Raw genomic sequence first — 21,751 nt, forward strand, 5'->3', positions numbered from 1 at the left:
TGCATCCGGCTTCCTCCCTGCACCATCCCAGGGCAAGCCCAGCCGAAGCTTGTCCTGAGCCCAGCTCGACAGAAAGAACGTATTTCCTTGGTTTGCTACCAATTCTTTGTAGGACTTACAGGGGTTCCCAGCACCCCCTACCACTTCCCAACTGCTGTGTCCTTACTGCCCATCCCCATCCCCCATCCCGGGGCAGTGCCTCTCCCCACAGCGGCAGTAAGTCTAGTCCAGTACCTCCTTGATGAGCAATTCTTTGAGACTGGGGGGTGGCGTGGGGGTCAGACCTGCTTCCTGCAGGGCCTGGAGGCGGGCCTCTGATTGGCGTTTGTCCAGGCCCAGGCGCCAGGAGAGCCGCACGTGGGCCTCCAGAAAGGGTGCCAGCAGAGGGTGGGGGTTCTTATCCCCCAGCAGTCGCAAGGCTCTCTCACAGCACGCCCGGGCCTCCCCAGGGTCCTCCAGCTCCTGGTGGCACACAGCCAGCCCGGCCAGGGTCAGCAGGGGGCGGTCTGGGCCCGAGGGGGTGCCTAGCTGGGTCTGCAGCTGCCAGGCATTGGCCCAGAGTGCCAGAGCCTCACGATAGAGGCCAGTGCAGGTGAGGCTCTGTGCCCGTCGCAGCTCAGGCAGCACGAAGAAGTCCTGCAGGTCCGGGGCATGGCGCAGCTCGGGCACTGCCTGCAGGTGGCTCAAAAACTGCTCGAAGGCCCGGCTGCGGCGGGCGATGGTCTCCGCGGTAAAATTCCGGCGCAGGCGCTTCCGGGGGAAGGAGATGGCGGCCATGGGGCCCCGGAACTGTCGCTGCAGGTTTCGGTGCAACCGCTCAAAGTCCGAGTAGCGGCGAGAGATCTGGGCTGGCTGGCGATCAGGTGGCCCTGGACCCATCACGGCGAGGGTGTAGAGCTGCGGGGAGGGTGGGGTCAGGGCAGGTGTGAATTGTCCATGTACCCCTCCCCTCCCCACACCCGCACTTCAAGCTCTGTTCCCCCACCTGTCCCCTTAGTCCCTGAGACTGGGCCCAGGAGGGTGGGAGCTGCTGGGGCAGCAGCTAGGGAGCCCAGTCCCATCTTACCTGAGGCTCGTCTGAAATGACCCAGGCCCAAGGCAGCACGGGGAGAGAAAGACAGAGATGAGCTTCAGTGCCTAGAGCTGCCACCCCTTTTGTCCCTTCCAGGGAGCACTCCCTTCCCATAGGGTAGTTAGCTCTTCTGATAGCCTCTCTGGAAAACCAGCGGTGAGCCGAAACCCAGGCGACTTTCTTGGGCCTCTGAACCAGCCTTCAGGACCAGCCTGGGGCTTTGCTCCACTCTGGACACAGAGCCCCCACCTCCTTAGCTAGGTTATTCCAAACGGGCGGAGAGGTCTTCAGACAGCCCTGGTAGTGGTCATTGTGGAAAGGACATTGGGCACTGCACGAACTCCTGGGCAGCTACTCCCCTGGAGGTGTGTATCCTCAGGCAAGGCAGTGCTCCCCCTTGGGTCCGCCCTCCTCTCTAGTGAACGAAGCACTGGCCTAGGTCATGTCTACTCAAGTGGAATGTGTATAAATACATGTTGGTCTTGAGATTTTAGGTGCTATGTGCTGGAGTAAATAACACTGAATCAGGGACAAGAGGTGACTCCCCCTAATTTGAATCCTGACTACAGATTAAGAGGCTCTCAGTCTGATTTTTAAAATGCACTTCTCCAACACTTCTCATCTCCACCTTGAGAAAAGTGCTAGAAAGCAAATCTCCGGGCAGAGCCTTCGGACAATAGCATTCACACAGGGTTTAATGACACGGTGTCATTTTTCACGGATTTTATTGTATTAATTTTTATGGTTCTCTTTATGGCAAACTAGGCTTTCCCCATACAGTAGAACTTTAAAATCTTTTGAACTTGTTTAAGACGAGAAATGTTAAGCAAAGAGTAGTACAAGTAGCATTTAGCCAGGACAAGAATTGTGAAGGTGGTACTGGAAGGACCAGTGTCTGAGAAACACAGGGCAGGATGACCGTGAAGCTGAGAACCTGAACACGGATTAATCTAGCATAATGCTGAGCCACCAGACTTAAAAGGGGGGATTAGTGAGCATCAGGTGTTGAAGGCACACCAACACCAAACCCAGACTTTTCTCGAATTTGCTCTGCGAAACTGCCAACATTACAGCCACCTCTGGTCAATTAGGCTTGCTTATTCTATACTTCTCTGGAAGATTCAGTGTACGGTAATATTTTAAAGGATTAAGAAGTTTAACCTTGGGGTGCCTAGGTGGCTCAGTCCGTTGAGCATCTGACTTTGGCTCAGGTCATAATCTCACAGTTCGTGGGTTCGAGCCCCATGTCAGGCTCTGTGCTGGCAGCTCAGAGCCTGGAGCCTGCCTCGGATTCTGTGTCTCCTCTCTCTATCTGCCCCCCAACCCCCGCCCCGCTTGTGCTGTCTCTCGCTCTAAAAAATAAATGAACATTACAAAATAAATTAAAAAAAAAAAGAAGTTTAACCTTAAAGAAATTTATTTTATTCTTCAATTCTGCTTTCCCAAAACATATCGACTGCAAATCTTTTTTTTTTTTTTTTAATTTCTTTTCTTTTTTAAAGGCACAATTGTTAACATTCCCGGAAAACAATTTCCTGCAGAATACACTTCAAGAAGCATTGGTCTAAAATGACCCCTTATGTTTATCTAGCTTTTACTTTTAGTTTTTTGGCAAAAAGAAAACATTTTAGATCCATTATCTCATCTGACTCATCCAACACGTCCCCCCAAGTCTCACAGCTGGCAAATGGCCCCACTGGGATTGAAACCCAGGCCAACCTAATTCCACAGCCTGTGCTCTTAACCCCCAGAAGTTAAGTCAGGATGTAGGGTCCCCACTGGACAGAGAAGGGGATTTGTCTCCCCAGACACGGGTCAGGACCTATCTGGCCATCCTGCTCTGTCTTATCATTCTCTTCCCAGAGTCCCACCCCCACCATGCTGCCCAGCTGCTCTTCGGGGTCCCTCTCCTGTGCATGACGCCTGGCTGGGACTTTTGCCACTTAAGACTAGATCGTCAGAGGCATCCCTGCTCAAATTGGAGCAGGCACCCCATGGGCGTGGCCCCTGTTTACTAACAGCAGCGGAGAGGAATGGAGAGAGGCCCAGATGTGGGACAGTGCTACAGGCCCCTTTCCTGCTGAGTCAGAAATGGAGGAGGGTGGCGAAGATGAGGGATGTCTGAGGCAGGGAGCTGCCACTGCCCAGACTGGCCAGGTCGGGCTGGGGCTCAGGACCTGGCGACCTCATTCTCCATGTCTCCTTTCCACAGCAAGGAAAACAGACTCCAAGGCCTTCCCCCACACTGCTTTTCATCCTAACCCCACCTACCCCCTAAATCCAGCCCTCAGAACAACATCATGGGGTACAGTGTGGGTGCCTGGGAACTGGGTTGTAAGGGTGCCACAACAGGCCCTACCTGGATGCCAGACATTTTCAAGCCAAGGTTAAGTCATAACAATAGAGGTGCCATTTTATCAAGCACTTCATAATGCCAGGCACAATGCTAAGGGCTTTCTTTCTGTGCACTGTCTCATTTAACTTCTGCAACTGCTCAGATGAGAAAATAGCATTATCAAGGTTACACAACGCACCGAAGGTCAAACAGCTGGTAATAAGTGGGATCTGAATCAAGATCTGGATCCAAAAACCTTTTTTTTTTTTAACCACTAACCAATGCAACTTGGGTTTCAGGTCTGACCCAGATAATATTTTTTCCTATATATCTTGTATTTTGCTACAGTCTGCAAAACCTAGGGTTGGGGGGCACACACACCAGTTCTCTTTAGTCTCAAAACCAGGATGGGGGGCAGGTCCATAATCCCTCAGAGAAGCTAAATCATTTGCCTGAGGACTTGCTCAAGTTATATCTCCTTTCTGGCCTCAGTTTCCCCATCCCTAAAAAATGAAGTGATCCTTTAGAACTACACAGCCAGACTGCCCCCCTCAGGAAGTTGGAGTCTCCCCTACTTAGCCAGAGTTCTAAACTCACAGCCCAGGGGTTCCTGGACCCTCACTCACCACGTACTTGGAGGGCGGGTCCTTGACCACGTTGGCGCTGGTCACCTCGAAGAGCAAACGCTGGGGAACCAGGGTGTTCCGGGACTTCTTCCAGAAATCCTGCAACTGCCTTGTGAGGGGCTGACTGCCCCGCTGCCCATCAGGTGGGGGGCTTCGTTCTGCATGAGCACATGACCAGTTACATCAATGGGCCTGGGGCTAAGGTCGACATAAACCACATGCAGTGACCTCACTCATCCTCCCAACAGGTGAGACAGGCTTTATCTCCATTTGACATAAATGTAAACCGAAAGCCAGGGAGAGGTCTGGGGCCAAACACCGCGCCTAGCAGAGCAGACGGCCGACTCTAAATAAATATTTCCACCCCCCAAACATCGCGAGCACATTGTTCGGATTTGTACATCCCGGATCCTGTACATTTAATGCCCGCAGCAACCTCGAGATGGGAGTGATTTCCCCCATTTGACAAGAGGGAAAACTTGGCTCAGAGAGGTGTTGTGATTCTCTCAAGGTCACACAGCCAAGAGGTGGCTGGGGTGGAGGCCTAATGGAGCCCCAGGTCCCGCCTCTGTCCTCGGGAACTCGCCTGCATCTTCCCCCGACGCCCCGTCCCCGGCGGGCAGCGGGTCGGGGCCAATCTCTCCGTCGTCCTCGTCGTCCTCCTCCTCTTCGTCCTCGGCGCTGGTGAAGCTGAGGGTGCCGCTGAGGCGGGAGGACAGGCCCTCGGCGTCGTCGTCCTCTAGCTCCGAGCTCTCCGGGAACTGCTCGGCCTCCGGGCCGGCCGCCGCCTCCCCCGGGCTGTCGCCGGCCAGGGCGTGCCGCAGCCGGTGCAGGAGCCGTGAGGCCATGGCACCCTGGGGGGAGCGCGCGACGCTGGGGCTGGGGCCGGGGAGGGAGGGAGACCGCCCCCCCCAACCGCGCGAGAAGGGGCGGGCCCAGTCAGGGGAGGGAGGGAGGGGCGCCGCGGAGGCCCCGCCCCTGCCCGTTGGGGGTCCTGCGAGCCCCGGGCGTCGCCTGGCGTCGTTTCCCTCCCACCCGCGCAGCCTAGGGCCGAGCTCTGCCCGGGAGCGGCTGGGACCCTCCCCTTGTCTCTTTCGCCCCTTGGCGCGTCTCTCCCTCCGGCGCCCGCGGTGCACTCAGCGGCGCGCGGTCCCCCGGGGTCCGAGTGCAGTCCCGGCAGCTTACCGAGGCCGGCCGGGCTTCCCCGGGCTCAGGCCGCTCCGAGCGCCGCTCCGGCCGCTTCCTGCCGCCGCCCCGCCCCCGGCCCCGCCCGCTCCCCGGAGCCTCCCGGGAATCCCGGGCCTTTCGCTCCGGGAGGGACTTGGGAATCCTGGGTAGGCCTGGGCGAACCCGAGCCTCCTGCGGGATCCTACCCAATCTAAGGGGGCTCACGCCCTCAGTGAAACCTCCCGCTCGTCCCGAAGATCCTGTCAGTCCCGGTTGGCCCCAATCTGTCCCACAATCTCCACCCAGCACTCTTAACTTTCCAAAGTCATTATGCCACCGTTGGAAGCCCATCTCTGGTGAAAAATTTGAGGCCAGGAGAAGACACGTGATCTGAGTTGGAATCTGGCCTCGATGAGCCTAGGTTTTCTCCTATGTAAAACAGGAATAATTAAAACTAGTACTAATTTTTCAGCCTTTGAAAGGGCACTGACTGGTTCAGTGCCTGGCACAGAGCAGAGGCTGACAGATTGATCAGTTACATAGTGATTATTGTTTCCATAGTGTTCTCAGGTTCTTACAACTTCATAATTTCATTTGAGCCTCACACATAGGAAGTAGCAAACGGGGAAGTGAGATCCAGAAAGGCAGAGTTCCTTGCCCAGAGTCACAGAGCTTGCCAGAGGTCTCTGAGTGTGGGGCCTTGCAGCCTAGGTCTCCTGAGTTTCTAATTCTGGTTTTGTTTTGTTTTTTCCCCCCACACACGGGAGGCGTGGTAATCTCAGCAGCTCTTCTAAAGGGCTGGCTGTGTTTCATCTTTTACCAGGAGGTCAGCAGGAGGAAGAATTTATTGTCACTTCTTGTCAAAAGCCCAAACTATCAGTCCCTAGCAGGGCAGATATTGTTGGTTATACAATTAAACAAATAAAATCTCTCTGACAATCGTTCCTACCCTTTTTGAATGGCACAAGAGAGAGGTGGAGGGAAATCGCTTTGAATGGAAAACATACTCCCTGCCCCCCTATGTGCAGAAAAGGCAGGGCTTTCATTTGAGGCTCCACTGTGTCCTACATCCTGTTCTAGGCACTTTATATGGGGTCACATGTCACACTCAACCTCTTGGGGGAGGGGCTGTTATTGGACAATAATGGTCCATTTTCAGGATGAAGAGGCAAATTGACTTCCCCCAAATCCAGAGCTAGGAAATAGGGGAGCTGGGATTTAGGGCCAAGTCTGTGTAATTTCAAGGCTCTAACTACTCTTCATTCAGCTTAGCAGTAGGGTGTTGGGGCAAAAAAGGCCCCCTTCATTCATTGATTGATTCAACACTCACTTATTCACCAAACACCAAACAAGAATATTAAGTTGTATTTTGGCATGTTTCACAAGTCTGGGTACAAGGCAGGTGTTCAAAAAAACCATGGGTTGTCAGAAATCTGGTTTGGCACTTCTATTTTACAGATGGGAGGTCTGAAGGTCAGTGAGGGGAAGGGACCTACCTTGGGTCATACAAACAGGACCAGAACTAGATCTCCTGATGTCTTGTATCCTCCACTATCCTTGGATTCTGTGTAATATCTCCCTATAGCCTCCCTGAGAGATGGTCATTGAATTCCTGATTGCATACATTCAGTAACAGGAAGCTCATTATCTCCTGAGGCTTCCCGTTCCTGTTATTATTCAACCACGACAGTTAGGAAGTTCCTTCTCATAACCAGATGTCACCCAGTTCAGTTAGTCTTATAAAGAACAAGATATTTATTGAGCACTTGCTAAGTGCCACGTGCTGAGGTGCTGGGGAATGCAGTGATGAACAGGTAAGTGTCTCTGGTCCACGGAACTCAGAACAGGTCATGTCATGTGGCATGCTCAGGGATATGATTGAAGAAACTACCAGGAAACCACCCTGGACTGCTTTGGCCCGGGTAGAGGAGGAGGGATCCTGAAGGAAGTGATGTTATTTTTGATTTGTATTTTTTTTGCAACTAATCTCTACACCGAACATGGGGCTCGAACTCAAGATCCCAAGATCAAGAGTCGCACGCTCCACCGACTGAGCCAGCCAAACACCACAAGGAAATGATGTTAAAGCTGAGAAAGACGGGGATGTCTGGGTGGCTCAGTTGGTTAAGTGTCCGACTTCGGCTTAGGTCATGGTCTCATGGTTTGTGAGCTCGAGCCCCGCATCAGGTTCTCTGTCAGCACAGATCCTCTATCCGCCCCCCCTCTGCTTGTTCTCTCTCTCTCTCTCTCTCAAAATAAATAAATAAACTTAAAAAAATTTGAGAAAGATGACAGGGAAGTAGGCAGGTGTAGAGAAAGAAGACAGAATTACTGGCAAGAAAAAACCCAGCATGTACAAAGACCTGAAGGCTACAAAAGGTGGTGTTTGGAGCCGCATTTTAGTCTGACCAGAGCAGAGGCAAGATGTGGAGGAAAGGGGATTGGGATTGGAAGGGTCAAGGGGAATAGATAAATTTGGACCTTCTGTATTTCCCTGAATAAATGAAAGAACAAATCAGGGAACAAATGATTGCTGAGGGTTCCACACGCTATTCCAAAGGAATCCTGCAGTTCCAGGGCTCATATCCAAATTGGAATCCCCTGGTGTCGCTGCCCCTTGGCCCTCTGCCTGGACAGGGGAGGCCTTCTGTAGCCTGGCCTAGCTCCACTGAGCTTTTCTTGGGAATGTCTATAAATAGAGGAAGATGGGCTGGGCTGCCACTGTCCGTCTGCCTTCCTTGGAATCCAGCCTCCTTTCACTGGCCCCAGGCTCTGTGCTTAGTTGTCTTAGTGCTCTTTCTGTTGACTTAGCCACTGTCCACAGCATCACCTACCCCTCCAACATCCACCCTAGGCTCTGTGGATTCTCGGGGTGGACCCCCTCTGGACTGGACTCGCTCTGCACATCCCTTCGCTCTCCGGACGGTCAGCTGAGCTGCTCCAGACTTCCTCACCGAGCTCTAGGAACGGGCCAGCTGCCCCTTTACCCACGTAGAGAACCTGCCCCTAGTCCTCTAGTCTCCCTCTCCCTCAAAAAAGTGAATCCCAAACATCTTTTCCCTGGAGAAGGTGTATTTGAGAGATGGATCTGCTTTATTTCTTTTCTTTTCTTTTTTCTCTTTTTAAAATTTTTAGGTTTATTTATTTTGAGAGAGAGAAACAGAGCACGTGAGTGAGGGAGGGGCAGAGAGAGAGGCAGAGAGAGAGAGAATCTCAGGCAGGCTCCTTGCTATCAGCACAGAGCCCGATGTGGGGCTCGAACTCACAAACTCTGAGATCATGACCTGAGCTGAAGTCAAGAGTCCCATACTTAGCCAGCTGAGTCATCTAGGAGCCCCTTGGGAACTGCTTTCAAAGTTTATTTCTCCTCCAACTGCATACCCATTTCCCGGACCCCTCCATAGATTTCTTATTTGGATAGGACTTCCCTTGAGGATTAATAAGAATCACCCAACATGACTATAGACCTTTACGATTTACAAAGGTCCTCCGGGAAAAGGGAATAATAATAGCTTCTACCTCAGAGGATGAGCACCAGATGAGATCACGTGGTTAAAATGCTTAGCACAGAGTGTGGCACGTTGTAGAGTTTCACAAACCGTGGCTGTCACTTCCTCCTCGCCCCCTCCCCTGCCTTCTACCATGGTTCAAAGACAGGACATTCCACTTGCCAAGCATCAACCCTCTGGAGCTGGCACAAGCTAGGTGACTTGTACCTGGGCCCCCGTTTACCGTGGTCTCTCTGTGAGGGAAGTTATGACCGTCCCCGTCTCCGTCTCGCAGAGAAGGAAACTGAAGCTCAGAGTGGCATCGTCACCTGCCTAAGAGTGCATAGCTTGCAGAGACAGGATTTGGATCTTGGGTTTAAAAATTTTTTTTTTCAACGTTTATTTATTTTTGGGACAGAGAGAGACAGAGCATGAATGGGGGAGGGGCAGAGAGAGAGGGAGACACAGAATCGGAAACAGGCTCCAGGCTCTGAGCCATCAGCCCAGAGCCCGATGCGGGGCTCGAACTCCCGGACCACGAGATCGTGACCTGGCTGAAGTCGGACGCTTAACCGACTGCGCCACCCAGGCGCCCCTGGATCTTGGGTTTTAGACTTCAAGTTTTGTTCTCTTCCCAGTCTACCTTGCTGCCTCACTTGTCTGTCTTCTGATTGTCCTTACCCATCTTGGAGCAAACATGATTCTTGAGCAGGAGCTTGCTAAGGGGGTGAGCGGGGCGGGTTCTCCTCCCAAGAATCTAGGACATCAAGGCCTGCCACCTGCTCAGAGGCTTAAATTTCTCTGCAAGGGCCCTTGGCTAAATTAGGTAATGGGCTAGGACTCTGGGATGGGGCGGGGGTTGGGGGGGAGGCACTCACTGACCCCAGGATCTGATTGGCTGGGGCAGCCAGTCCTGGGGAGCAGGGAGGTGGGAGGGGAGGGAGCCCCTACAAATCCTAGGGGCTGGAGCAGGCCAGGGCAACTTTGGGTGGTGGAGTGTCTGAGGCGGTGACCTACAGCAGAGGAGGCCCTGTGACTAGCAGCCATGGTAAGGACAAGAAAGGACTTCAGCCCTTTGCTTGCTGGAGCACCTCTGGACCTCTTCCAGGCCAGATCTGGGTGCTCTGTAGTCCAGTAATTGGATGTTTGAAGATGGACCGTGAAGGTTCCTGGAGCCTGGGTGTCTAGAAGGAAGCCTGGGGAAGAAGCCCTTGGACTTCTCTAGAAAGGGGAGGGCTGGGATGTTCCGGGTATTGCCAACTCCCTGCAGACCTGAGGCTTTGGCAGTGTTGGTCATGGAAGTGTGAGGGGGTCCTAGCTTGTCTCTCTCATGGTAGAGGCGGGGACTCCGAGGGCCAGAGTGAGTCACCCAGTGAGCCAGTGGCAGGGGTGGGCTAGAAGCCTTGCCAAACCTTCCTACTGGCAGTGAGAGAAGACTCTTCTGGAAGAGGGGAGGTTTGCAGGGTCTCAAGTCCAAGAGCTTCAAGGGTGAGGAGAAGGGGCAGAAGAGGACAGACCCCAGCCTCTCAGAGAGGGGTTCTAATCTGGGGCTGTTATGTCTGCTGAGGTCCCCCACCCCACTTCACTTCAAGGGGTAACTAGACCCTGGAGGACAGCTGCTGTGGCCCACGCCAGACTAAAAATAGCCGACTCTCCTGCATGGACAAGGAGGAGGGAGGAGGGGAGGGGGGGCAAGGAGGAAGGCATCAGCCAGCCCGCCAAAGAACACCTTGGCCACCTCAGCCCCTCCTCCTCACCAGCCTCAGTCCAAAGCCCCATAGCCAGTTGGCTTGGCTTGCATGTGGCCAGATCCCCTCTCTCGAACTCTTACTTTCACCTCCACAAGGCCCCCATTATATTCGGCCCAGCATGAGTGGTATTTACTCCGATGACTGAATGATAAGAAGGAAGCTTAAAATCTCCGTCTCCGCAAGTTCTTGGAGGGGAGGGATGCTGTGTCTGAATCTTCTTGGTTTCAGTGCCTAGTCTTTGGCCTGATGGGCACTTAGTAGGTGCTCAGCGACTTTGCGTTGCATTATTGTTTATTTGAGAACATACGTTTATTGAGCACCTATTACAGTGCCAGGCTCTGTCAGGAGCTAGGGAAAAGTGGGAAATCATGCTGGAATAGTGCTGGCACTTTACAAAACCCTTTCACACCCCCAATGCTATCTCATCTCTGAGAAGCTGCTGAGAAGAGATAAAGTTACAATAAGTGACTTGCCCAAGGTTAGTGGGTTAGGGATTCCTGACTTGGCATCTGACTGGCAAGTTTGGAGACCTTGGGCGTAATCCGTTTTCTCCCTAGTCCTTCATAACTGGGGCCAGGTGCTGTGAGAACATGCAGAAGGTGTTGCTAGTTTGGCATTGTTCTTCTGGAAGACCAAAGGGCATTGACAGAAGGGGGTTAAAGAGAATGGGGTTGAGACAAGAATGAGCTCGGGGGTCTGCCCCTTCTTCTCTCTGACTCTGTGTCTTCTGCAGACGGACCAGCAGGCAGAGGCCCGGTCCTACCTCAGCGAGGAGATGATCGCTGGTGAGTGCAGGTGGGCGGGCGGGCTGTTGGGGGGGATGTGTGCTGGGCAACGGTGTTTGAACAGGGTGGGAGGCAAGGTGTGAGGCTGACAGTCCAGGCAGCCCCACTTTGGTCTTCTGCCTCCTTCCTCCGACAGAGTTCAAGGCCGCCTTCGACATGTTTGACGCTGACGGTGGCGGGGACATCAGCGTCAAGGAGTTGGGCACGGTGATGAGGATGCTGGGCCAGACACCCACCAAAGAGGAGCTGGATGCCATCATCGAGGAGGTGGACGAGGACGGTGAGCTGGTGGCCCTCCAAGGCAGGGCTGGGACGGTGGCGGGAGAGGTGGGCATCCAGGGCTCAGGCTCACTCACCACCTGCTCCCCACAGGCAGCGGCACCATCGACTTCGAGGAGTTCTTGGTCATGATGGTGCGCCAGATGAAAGAGGATGCGAAGGGGAAGAGCGAGGAGGAGCTGGCCGAGTGTTTCCGCATCTTCGACAGGTGCACTGGGGGCCTGGGAGCCGAGAAGGCGCTGGGCTGGGCGAGTCTGGCCGGCAGGGCACTTACATTCTCGGAGTGGGGGTGGCGGTGAGGGAGGGGAGGCGTCGACGTGGCCAGGGCAGCTCGCCCCTGCCTGCCCTGAGCCCTACGCTGTCCCTTCGCTTCAAAGGAACGCAGACGGCTACATCGATGCGGAAGAGCTGGCTGAGATTTTCAGGGCCTCCGGGGAGCACGTGACGGACGACGAGATCGAATCCCTGATGAAAGACGGTGACAAGAACAACGACGGCCGCATTGACTTCGACGGTGAGGGCCGCGACAGCTTGGTGGCGGTGGGCCGGGGCCGGGGGGCGCGCCACGCGGGAACGTCCGGGGCGTGGCACCCACATGAACGTCCTTGGCTTTGTGGGCAGGGTGGGGAGCTCTCGGCGGTTTTGTGCAAGATTTCCTCCCCCTCTCCTTCCCCGCAGAGTTCCTGAAGATGATGGAAGGCGTGCAGTAAGAAGTCGGCTTCTCCTCTGCCCCGACCGCGCGTCCCTCGGGCCAGGGCGGTGCCACCCCGCCCCGTCCCACTCTCCGCCCCGGGAGGGAGGCGCGGCCCCTGCTGGCTCTGTGTCCAGAAAGAATAAAAACAGACGCTGAGAAGCACGTAGCCTGAGTGAGGGGAGGAGCAGGGGAGTGGGTGTCATGACCCGCCGGGCTGGGCCGTGGTCCAGGGCGCCACCCGAGCGCACTTGGGATCCGAGGAGGGGCGACCCGAGTTGCCTGACGCGCCGACGCGCTGGTCAGGTTCCCGGCCGGCTCCTGGTAGCTGGCGCTGGGCGTGGGCAGCTCGGCCGACGGGCTGCGGTGGCGCCTGGCGCTGGAGGAGGGTGGCCGGGGCCTTGGGGCTGTCGGAGTGAGTGAGGGTGCCTGGGACGGGGGTAGGGTGAGGTCGCCGCAGGCGACCGAGGCCCCTTTCCTTCCCTACCGTCCCTCCTTTCTGGAGCCTTTTTGGGTCTTCGGTGCAGACTGCCGGGCTGGGGAGGGAAAGGGGAGTATCCGTCCGTTCCAGGCAGCATTCGTTCCTGCTTGACTTTTTCTACTTCGTCTGTTCTGACGTCTTCGTCTCTACCCTGGACCCCTGCCTCCAGCCCCGGCCAACGCGCTCAACACACGGCCGTCAGCACGATGGAGCCAAAAGAAATCTGACCTTGCTCCTCCCCCGTTGAAAGACCTTCAAGGCTCCCCATTGCTTCTAGAATCCAATCCAAATTCCTTTCCCCTCCTTCCCTCCCCTCTGGGCTCCAGTCACGCTGGGCGATTTGTCAGTCCTGCCCTGGACAGTGGGGGTGCGCTTTCAAGCCTTCTGGCTTTTGCTCCTGCCTTCTCCCTCCTTGGAATGCCCTTCCTCCTCTAAAAAGCCTGGCAAGTTTCTCAGCCCAGCTCAAGCTCAGATACCACGTCAAAGATACAGAACCCAGCTCAGACACCTTCTCCCTTGATCCCTTCTCCCACTGGCTGTGCTCTGGCTTCTGTAACTCTCTGTGCACGACTCAATCACAGCAGGCAGCAGGTCAAAGCTAATGCCGTGCAGTGGTGCCTTAGCTTTAGAGGCAGGGTGCCTCTGAATGAGTTCGAACCCTCACTGCCATGACAGACCACTCTGTAATTCAGTTTCCTACTCTGTAAAATGGGGATAATGAGAATTCTCACAACCTTGCAGGGTTGTGAGAACAAGTTAGTTTGTTAGTGCAGAGCGCTTAGAACAGAGTGTGACGCGTACTAATGCTATTATTATTTTTAAATGTTTATTTTAACAAATAAGTACATTCGAGGGCCCAACGTGGGGCTCGAACTCTCGAACGCTGAGATCCTGACCTGAGCCGGAGTCAGACGCTTAACCCGACCGAGCCACCCAGGAGCCCCACTAATGCCGTTATTAATATCACTACTACCACGTTGAAACCCTGACTTGTGCGGTTATTCATCGCTACAGTCCTCCCTTTCCAGTTCTTTCGTGTTCTTGGCTCCCCTTTCGCAAGCATTCATGTTTCCCAGTTTCTATTTCCAGCCGGGGTCAGCACTCATCACCAGGACCGCTTGCTGTGTGCCGTGCCTTGCGGGCCTGTCTGATTGATGCACACAACCCTAGAGGCAGGCAGAGGCTGCTCTCTCCGTTTTACAGCGGAGGAAGGCGGTGACGTACCCGGGCACACACATGTGGAAACAGGAGCAAGGCTCTTAAGTGTGGCACCACCTACCTGTGGACAGTTCTCCCTAGCTGCCCTCAGAACTTCACACCCGTCCTGCTCTAATCTCATAAATTCCCCATCTCAGAGATGGCACCCTGGAGTTCTGGAGCCGCCTTCCCACCCGCAGTTTGCTCTGGCCTGCTGCTTTCCTTCTGTCTCCTTACTCTTTTATCCGTCCTCTCAGTGTTGTGACTCAGAACAGTAGTTAACCTCCTGGCCGTTCCCTCCCCTCAAGGCTGCCGGAAGCAGCTTTCTGACACCAAATCCTACTCAAGGCTTTATTAGGTGCCTCAAGGTAAAGCCCCTGTATTTTATTATTTTTACTTTTTTAAAGTTTATTTATTTTGAGAGAGAGAGAGTGAGAGGACTGAGAGCAGGAGGGGCAGAGAGAGAATCCCAAGCAGGCTCCATGCTATCAGCAGAGTCTGGCGTGGGGCTCGAACTCATGAACCATAAGATAATGACCTGAGCTGAAACCAAGAGTCAGTCGCTTAACTGACTGAGCCGCCCGGGTGCCCCAGAACCTTCTCGGTAAAGGCCTTTAATTTAAAGGCCTTACAAGCCCTTTGCGACCTGACGTCCGTGCTACTATGCCACTATTCCATACTGCTGAACTTCTTGCTATCCAAGGAGTGTGCTCCCTTCCTTATCCCTCCCTCATGGCCCAGTCCATTCTCCAGAAAGCCCTCCTTGACTCTCCTGGTCTTTGTTAGGTGCCCCACCTCTGAGCTTTCATAGTACCCAACATCTAAGGAGGGCTTACCACATGCCAGGCACTACTCTAAGGTCTGTCTATCCTATGAGGTAGCTACTAATATTTCCATTTTAAAGAGTGGTTTAGTCTAAATGTATGCAAGTAACAGGGAGGGGTGTGGGGATTCTAACAATTGTTCTGCCTGTGAGGTCTGAGCTCTTAACCACCACTCTTATGGCACTTATTCTACCCCCACTGACCTGCCTGTCTGCCCCCTGAACTTCAGCCTCTGAGGACAGGACTGTGTTTTTTCCCCTGCTTGATCCCCAGCCCCATGCATAGGGCTTGTACTGCAGGCACTCAGTAATGGTATGGGGCGAATGGGAACAATACCTTCTCCGTCTTGTTGCAAGTGCCAGAAACCGAAATCAAATGGACTTAAACTAAAAAGGGATTTGCTGGCTCACGAAACTGGGATGCTAAGGCGTCAGCTGGAGGCCAGTCTCAATGTCACCTCCATCTCCCAGCTACTGGTCTCTGCTTGGCTTTCTCCCATCTGCCCAGACTCCCTCCTCTTTTAAGCAACCCTGTTAGTAAAATCATTCTACTTTCTCCCAGGGATTAATTCTAAGGAACACTCTGATTGGTTCTGAGCTATAGTCCACCCCTGTGACTGACACAAGGCAGGCCATGTGGCCATCTGGGTGGCCCAACAATTGGATCAAGGACCACGTGGAGAAGCCTCCTAATGCAGACAAAAAAATATACCCGCCTTGGCCAGCCTTTAGTAAGAACCATCTTAGTGCTACTTTCTGAGCTGTCTTCTTAGACATCCTCTAGTCATGTATTTTCAAAGTTGAGAGAGCCTCAGAATCCCAGAGAGCTTGTTGGGGCCAAGAATTTGCATTTCTTTTTTTTTTTTTTTCAACGTTTATTTATTTTTGGGACAGAGAGAGAGAGACAGAGCATGAACGGGGGAGGGGCAGAGGGAGAGGGAGACACAGAATCGGAAACAGGCTCCAGGCTCCAAGCCATCAGCCCAGAGCCCGACGCGGGGCTCGAACTCACGGACCGCGAGATCGTGACCTGGCTGAAGTCGGATGCTTAACCGACTGCGCCACCCAGGCGCCCCAAGAATTTGCATTTCTAACAAGTTCCAGGTGGAAGGGCCACGCCTTGAGAACACCGCTCATCTTCAACTTCGGGAGGACTGCAGATCCTCAGGCCCCACACAGACCCACTGAATCAGCATTTGCATTGGAGGTAGAGCCCAGGCAGACTTCTCTGCACATCTGATTGGGCAGCACTGCCGGGAGAGCTAGCCACACAGTGTCATCCAAATCCCATCCCAGATCCACAGGCCACTTGTCACCTGCCTGCTCCGTGGGGGCACAGAGCAGGGAAGGAGCCTGGGCTGGCAGGAATAAGAGAAAAGTGAGAACCTTCCTGATGCCTCCCCCCCCCCCCCCCCCCAAGGCCTGCACAGTCAGCTGCTGGCAGAGCTGGGTGAGGCCAAGACCCAGGTGGTGTTGGAGGGCATCTTGCTGCTGTGTTGGTCCACGTTGGAGATTTTCCTGCAGTACCTGGGCTGGGGCCATCACCTTACTCCACCCTTCCCCCTGCCCAGACCCCAACTGGTCAGCACAGGAGTTTCCTCTCAGGGCCCCAAAGGCTGGGGCCTCTGACAGGCCAGTGGAGAGGGCCTAGGGGCTGGGGGCCTGGGCCAGTGGGTGCAGGAGCGGGAAGAATCGCTGGTGAGGAGTGGGTGAATGTGAGTGGGGGCATGGGGGGCCTGGGGTAAGGGGGGAGTCGGGAGCTGTCCTGAGGTCTCTGCCCGGGAAGAGGCATTCCCGGGCTGTCTCCCAGACCCCAAGCCTGCTTAGGGTGAGCTGAGTGCTTTCCTTTTCCTTTTTCAGGACCAGAACATCCCGCCATAAAGTAGGTGGCTGGTCCTCACCTCCCAACCCCCTCCTGTGTGCACATGTGTGCACGTACACGCTTTCTTTTTTAATTTTTTTTTTTAACATTTATTTTTGAGACAGAGCGAGACAGAGCATGAACGGGGGAGGGTCAGAGAGAGGGAGACACAGAATCTGACACAGGCTCTAGGCTTTGAGCTGTCAGCACAGAGCCCGACGTGGGGCTCAAACTCACGGACCACGAGATCATGACCTGAGCTGAAGTCAGACGCTTAACCGACTGAGCCACCCAGGCGCCCCCGTACACGCTTTCTGATTCAGCCTCATCTGTAACTCAGCTGGGCAGCTCCAGTATCCACTGACGTCCCTGGTTCATGTCACAACTCTACAGAGGCATTTTGTGAGACCCATCTTACAGGTGAGGAATCAGATGCAGTCATGAAATGACTAAGCTCATAGAGGAACGAGTCCTCGTCACCCCTGAGCAGCCACACAGCCTCTCAGCTGCTTCTAGTCCCTGGAGAGGAGCAGGGCAAGGGCCTGGACCCTACTCCACCCATGCTGAACACTCCCAACCCTGGGGAAATTACAAGGCAACTTGTACAAAAAAAACCAAAAAAAACCCAACCAATGTATTTATTTAATATATTCATCACAAGGGCTCAACCAGACACTTAATTTAAAAAACAAACAAAACAAAAATAACACCACAGTTTAAGATACAGAGTCCTAGGCAGAAATGAAGGAAAGGACAGACCATCTAAGGAGAAAATAAAAAGACAACACAAGGAAAGAGGCTAGACAGTCAGGGTTCTTGGCTGGAGACCTGCTTTGAGTAGGTTTCTTGCAGATACTTCTTGAATGCTGGAAGAGAACAGGCAGGTATCAGGGAGTGGTGGGGACGGGGATTAAGATGCACATGAGGGCAAGCAAGGATACAAAATCTGGGGAGCTGGAGAGGATTTCTTAGTACAAGAGTCCCTTTTGCTGCCTACCCAGTCAGGTCTTGGGGAGGGGTTCTGCTTCCAGTGAGGCTGGGGAGGTGACTGGGGGGCCTCAGTGAGCAAATCGTTTGCACAAAGCTTTGCCTTCTACTTAAAAAGCCCCTCAACCTACATTAACGTGGAAAGAGTTTCCTGATTTTTATAGCAAACAGGCAAATCAGAAAACACCAAGGCAGAGGCAGAAGTGGATTCCCTAGGTTGACATCCACTCCCAACCCGGTCCTCAGGACACAATCCCAAGTCACCAAGATCCTTCTGTGTGAGGGAGCCTTTGAAGGCTGGGGAGGGATCACCCGGTGCCCGGAAAGGATGGAGGACCCACCTGTGGGGTTTTTCCAGAGCTCAGCAGCATGTGTGTTCAAAGGGCTATCGATGTTAGGTTCTGTGGACGGACAGAAAGAGAATGATCAGTAGGGGGAGAAGAGGCTGGCCTGGGGGAATCCCGGGAGGCCTGACAGGTTCCCGGGTTCAGGGGACGGGCTGGTCTCAGAAGTCACCTCCTAGCAGGCTCTGGATGGACAGCAGGATGGTCCTGACATCATACAAGGCAGACCACTTGTCCTTCAGGATGTCCAAGCAGATGTTACCCTGGGTGTCCACGTTGGGGTGATAGCAGGGCGTGAGGAACTTGACCGTGGGCGCATTGTAAGGGTAGCCACTGGGGAACTCCAGGGAGAGTTTATACCTCAGGTCCTCGTATACCTGGCATCGGAGAAACAGGTGGGGAGTATACCTCCCACCCTGAGCCTCACAGCCCGACCCAAGCCCCAGAAAGGGGCTTGCTAGGACCTTTGAGTTTATCTGGGACTTGACAAAAGACAAAGTGTTGCAATGGCTCTGGTTCTTTCTCGCATATCTGGCAGGGACATCAGTGATCCTTGTCCTACAGATAAGGGACGTAAACTGGCATCCTGAGGGCTACCACAGCTGTGCTTTAGTCAGTTATAACATTAGATACTAACATGTAAAAACCAGGATGTTTTAGACATATATCCAGATTTTTTTATTTTTTAAAAGATTTTATTTTTACGTAATCGCTATACCCAACGTGGGTATAGACACAACCCCAAGATCGAGAGTCACACGTTACACTGACTGAGCCAGCCAGGCACTCGTGGATTCTGACTAATCGTAAACCAGATGTGGAGCAGGGCGCCTGGGTGGCTCAGTCAGTTAAGCGTCTGACTTTGGCTCAGGTCATGAACTTGCGGTTTGTGAGTTTGAGCCCTGCACTGGGCTCTGTGCTGACAGCTCAGGGCCTGGAGCCTGCTTCGGATTCAGTGTCTCCCTCTCTCTCTGCCCCTAACCCATTCGCATTCTGTCTCTGTCTTTCTCAAAAGTAAATAAACATTAAAAAACATTAAAAATAAAATACCCCAAAACCCACCAACCAAAACCCAGACGTGCAGCAATGGCAAGCTGTCATCTTGGGACTTACTTGAGCCCTTTCACCGGCCAAAGTCCTCGTGTACCCTCCATTTTCCTTTTTGTCTGGCCCCCTGTAGGCACTTAAGATGGAAAGCCCTGCTTTAAACCCAACCTCTTACTGTACAGAGGGAGAGACGAGGCCATAGGCTCAGAGCACAAGAACACAACAGGGGAACGTCCTGCCAGGCTGAAGACTTGAAGCTGACCTGCACTTGGATTTCTCCTCCTACCTCTCCCCAGACCCAGCCAAGTCACACTCACCGACCTCAACCCTGCACTTACTGTGCCAGCTGCTCCGTGGATGGTCCCCACCCATTTGAAAAGGTTGTCGGATTCAGGGAAGGCAGAAATTCCTTTGTCACCAGACATCTGGGGGAAGAAACAACACCTGCTGGGCTGCAGACTACACTTTTAGGGGTCAGTGGGTGAACTCCTTCCTCTGAAGCGCATCACATTTTGGTCCAAAATAAAGCAACCGGACCAAATTGACAGGCTTTTCTGGGGAAGTGATTCAGTTCTTGGGGGCTGAACCTTCCCCTCTGGGGAGGGGTACTGGGTATGTCAAGGAGAGAGGGGTTATGCAGAGAAGCAGAAGGGAGCTCTGTACCTCCAATCTTGTTGGATGCTGGGAATTCAACTGAGCATGCCAGTGAGTGCTGGTTACACACAAAGCCTCCAGATCATTCACAGACTAGGTAGATCTACATAGGGGCACTGAAGGATTTGAGTTGATATTCAGGGTTAATGCAGACAAGGTCATTTGGGAAGAAGCATTTCAAAGTATGACAGGATTAAGAATATTAAGGGTGGAGAGCAGGGTATGGGTAAATCTCCAGGCAAGGAAGTAGGACCAGGCAGGATAGAGGGAAAGCCTTGTATGGTTTCAGGGAACTGTATTTTAGAGAGAACTTCATGGTGGGGGTGGGATGTGGAGTAGACACTGCTGGAAGGAAAGGTGTAGGTGGGGTTTATTAACTTCTTCCCAGAAGGGCGCAAACTGGACTCATGTTTTAATCCCCTGCACTATGTCTAGCAAAGAACCTGATGTAGGAAAGTCGCTGATTAGCGGAGGTGAGTGGGAGGTGGAGGGTGGAAGAACTGGTTGGGGGTCTGGGCAGGTAGTCACTCACCATAAGGGTCATCAGCTCCTGCTGTAGCCTGCAAAATGAGTGCTGGGAGTCATCTGGGAGTCTGGAGGAGCCAGGGCTCCAGGCGGTGCTTCTCCCCCCACCCCAATCTCTCTGGAGGAGCTGTCATGGACGGTTCCCCTACCCCGAGGTCAGACCTCAGCGGGGGCACACAACTCATTTCCACTTCCATAGGAGGGTCCCAGTGAGTCCTCACCCTTCCTAATTCCAGGCTCCCGCAGGGCGGTCTGGCTTGTTCTTCACTCCCTCAGCTTCTCTGACGTCTCTCCCCGTGCCGGGTCCCAATTTCTACCCACTTCCGTCCCCACTCTCCCCCCGCCCCCCGCCAAGTCCCCAAAGGTCCCAGTCACACTTTCATTTTGGCTTACCCGCGGAGGATCCTGGCAGCCTGCCTCCCCCTTCCGTCCTCCTTCGGGAGGCCCTCCCAGGGCGGCCCGAGCTCCCGGCGTGCCCTCCTGTCCCCGTATCTGCCCGCTCAAGGAGGAGGTGGGGGCCCGGAAGTCCGAGGTCTCGACCCCAAGGCCCAGGGCGTGCTGGGCACGGCCAGTGTTACCTCCATACCGCTCACCTCTTGCCCACGGGGCCCCGGGCAGCGCCCCCGCTGGGCTCGGCTCCTTTGCGGGCGGCGGCGACGCTGGCGGCGGCTGGGTCGCGGTTCTGGGAAGCCATCCGGGCGGCGCGGGCAGATACACAGGAACTCGGAGAGCACAACTGCAACTGCAGGGCTGGGGGCCCGCCCGCCCGCGTTTGAATTGTAACCCTCCGGCGGCACCAGCCAATCAGCGGCTCGCTTGGGTTTGATCCAGCCAATGAGGAGCGCCAGAGCACTCTGTAACTGCGCAACTGCTAGACCCACCCTCCAGCGTACCACTATTGGGCGGCAGGAACAGACTTCTGATCGACGATTGGTAGAAGAGACCGCCATTAACTAACGGATCTGCAGCGGATTGGTGGCCTTTGGAAAACGCCGACCATTAAAGGGCCAAGAAAAAGTCCACGTGGGATGATGAACCCTTCCAGGACAAACGCCGGGATGCGGGGGGAACGTCCGGCGCGCTCAGCCAGGATCCCTACGCCCAGAGGAAGGGAGCGTCCGGGTCTCGTCGACATTGGTACTTCTTCCCTCAACCCGGAAACCCCTGCTCCTCCATCTGTTATAATGTCCCGGGCACCTCTGTAGGGACCTCTGAAAACTCATGCGAGGGGAATGATGGCCAGGAGACTCTTAGAAACGTGCTCATAACGCTGCTCTCCAACCGTCCTCTGGGACCTCGGACACAACATTTCGTATCTTAACCTGTAAAACGAGGGGGTAATGAAAGCCTCTCCTCATTTTCTGGTCTGTCATCAACCCCTATGGTGCCAGCCATCACATTCTGGCACTTCGTCTATACCTTAGGGGATGAAGAAATAAGAGAGACAGGGAAGGTTAACAAAGCACATGATGTCCCCAGCCTCGTCTCATAAAGCAGATAATGCTTGGGGCAGACTTCACTGGGTCTGACCTGGAATGGGGGAGGGTAGCTGGTCATCTTTTCCTGTGCCCCCTTCTTCTAGAGCCCTTGGTAATCCGTCCATCCCTACAATGCGGACCACACAGCAAGCTCACTATG

The 21,751-nt window shown here is 54.0% G+C and overlaps 3 protein-coding genes across 3 annotated transcripts; 1 reads left to right on the plus strand and 2 right to left on the minus strand.

The window, feature by feature from the left end:
• Window positions 1-82: 82 nt before the first annotated feature.
• On the minus strand, window positions 83-6,706 carry SNX21 (sorting nexin family member 21). Its single transcript, XM_047069134.1, has 4 exons — window positions 6,697-6,706; window positions 4,620-5,168; window positions 4,034-4,191; window positions 83-897 (listed from the first exon to the last, which is right to left on the minus strand). Exons 1-4 carry the CDS (start codon window positions 6,704-6,706, stop codon window positions 223-225), a joined length of 1,392 nt encoding a protein of 463 aa, XP_046925090.1. The 3' UTR covers window positions 83-222.
• A 28-nt stretch (window positions 6,707-6,734) lies between these two features.
• On the plus strand, window positions 6,735-12,348 carry TNNC2 (troponin C2, fast skeletal type). The gene is made up of 7 exons (XM_047069136.1): window positions 6,735-6,741; window positions 6,989-7,014; window positions 11,173-11,224; window positions 11,361-11,504; window positions 11,597-11,711; window positions 11,881-12,017; window positions 12,182-12,348. Exons 1-7 carry the CDS (start codon window positions 6,735-6,737, stop codon window positions 12,211-12,213), a joined length of 513 nt encoding a protein of 170 aa, XP_046925092.1. The 3' UTR covers window positions 12,214-12,348.
• A 4,831-nt stretch (window positions 12,349-17,179) lies between these two features.
• UBE2C (ubiquitin conjugating enzyme E2 C) lies at window positions 17,180-20,844 on the minus strand. The gene is made up of 6 exons (XM_047068452.1): window positions 20,707-20,844; window positions 20,121-20,148; window positions 19,273-19,359; window positions 18,060-18,264; window positions 17,885-17,944; window positions 17,180-17,422 (listed from the first exon to the last, which is right to left on the minus strand). The coding sequence occupies exons 1-6, from the start codon at window positions 20,805-20,807 to the stop codon at window positions 17,364-17,366; spliced, it is 540 nt and encodes a 179-aa protein (XP_046924408.1). The 5' UTR covers window positions 20,808-20,844; the 3' UTR covers window positions 17,180-17,363.
• Window positions 20,845-21,751: the final 907 nt, after the last annotated feature.

This window comes from Lynx rufus, unplaced genomic scaffold, assembly GCF_022079265.1.
Source record: "Lynx rufus isolate CCGP_SWC_20201006 ecotype Redwood Valley unplaced genomic scaffold, mLynRuf1.p SCAF_8, whole genome shotgun sequence".
NCBI classification, from domain to species: domain Eukaryota; kingdom Metazoa; phylum Chordata; class Mammalia; order Carnivora; family Felidae; genus Lynx; species Lynx rufus.

Bases quoted from the DNA above. Each gene is read 5' to 3' on its own strand.
- SNX21 (XM_047069134.1), bottom strand. The intron at 4,192-4,619 runs GCGAGTTCCCGA...GTGCTCATGCAG, and splicing joins GGCGTCGGGGGAAGATGCAG to AACGAAGCCCCCCACCTGAT. The intron at 898-4,033 runs GTGAGTGAGGGT...CCCTCCCCGCAG, and splicing joins ACCCGCCCTCCAAGTACGTG to CTCTACACCCTCGCCGTGAT.
- TNNC2 (XM_047069136.1), top strand. The intron at 11,712-11,880 runs GTGCACTGGGGG...TTCGCTTCAAAG, and splicing joins TGTTTCCGCATCTTCGACAG to GAACGCAGACGGCTACATCG. The intron at 12,018-12,181 runs GTGAGGGCCGCG...CCTTCCCCGCAG, and splicing joins CGGCCGCATTGACTTCGACG to AGTTCCTGAAGATGATGGAA.
- UBE2C (XM_047068452.1), bottom strand. From the start codon at position 20,807: ATGGCTTCCCAGAACCGCGACCCAGCCGCCGCCAGCGTCGCCGCCGCC. The intron at 20,149-20,706 runs GTGAGCGGTATG...CTCATTTTGCAG, and splicing joins CGGGGCCCCGTGGGCAAGAG to GCTACAGCAGGAGCTGATGA. The intron at 18,265-19,272 runs GTAAGTGCAGGG...CTCCGATGCCAG, and splicing joins TCCACGGAGCAGCTGGCACA to GTATACGAGGACCTGAGGTA.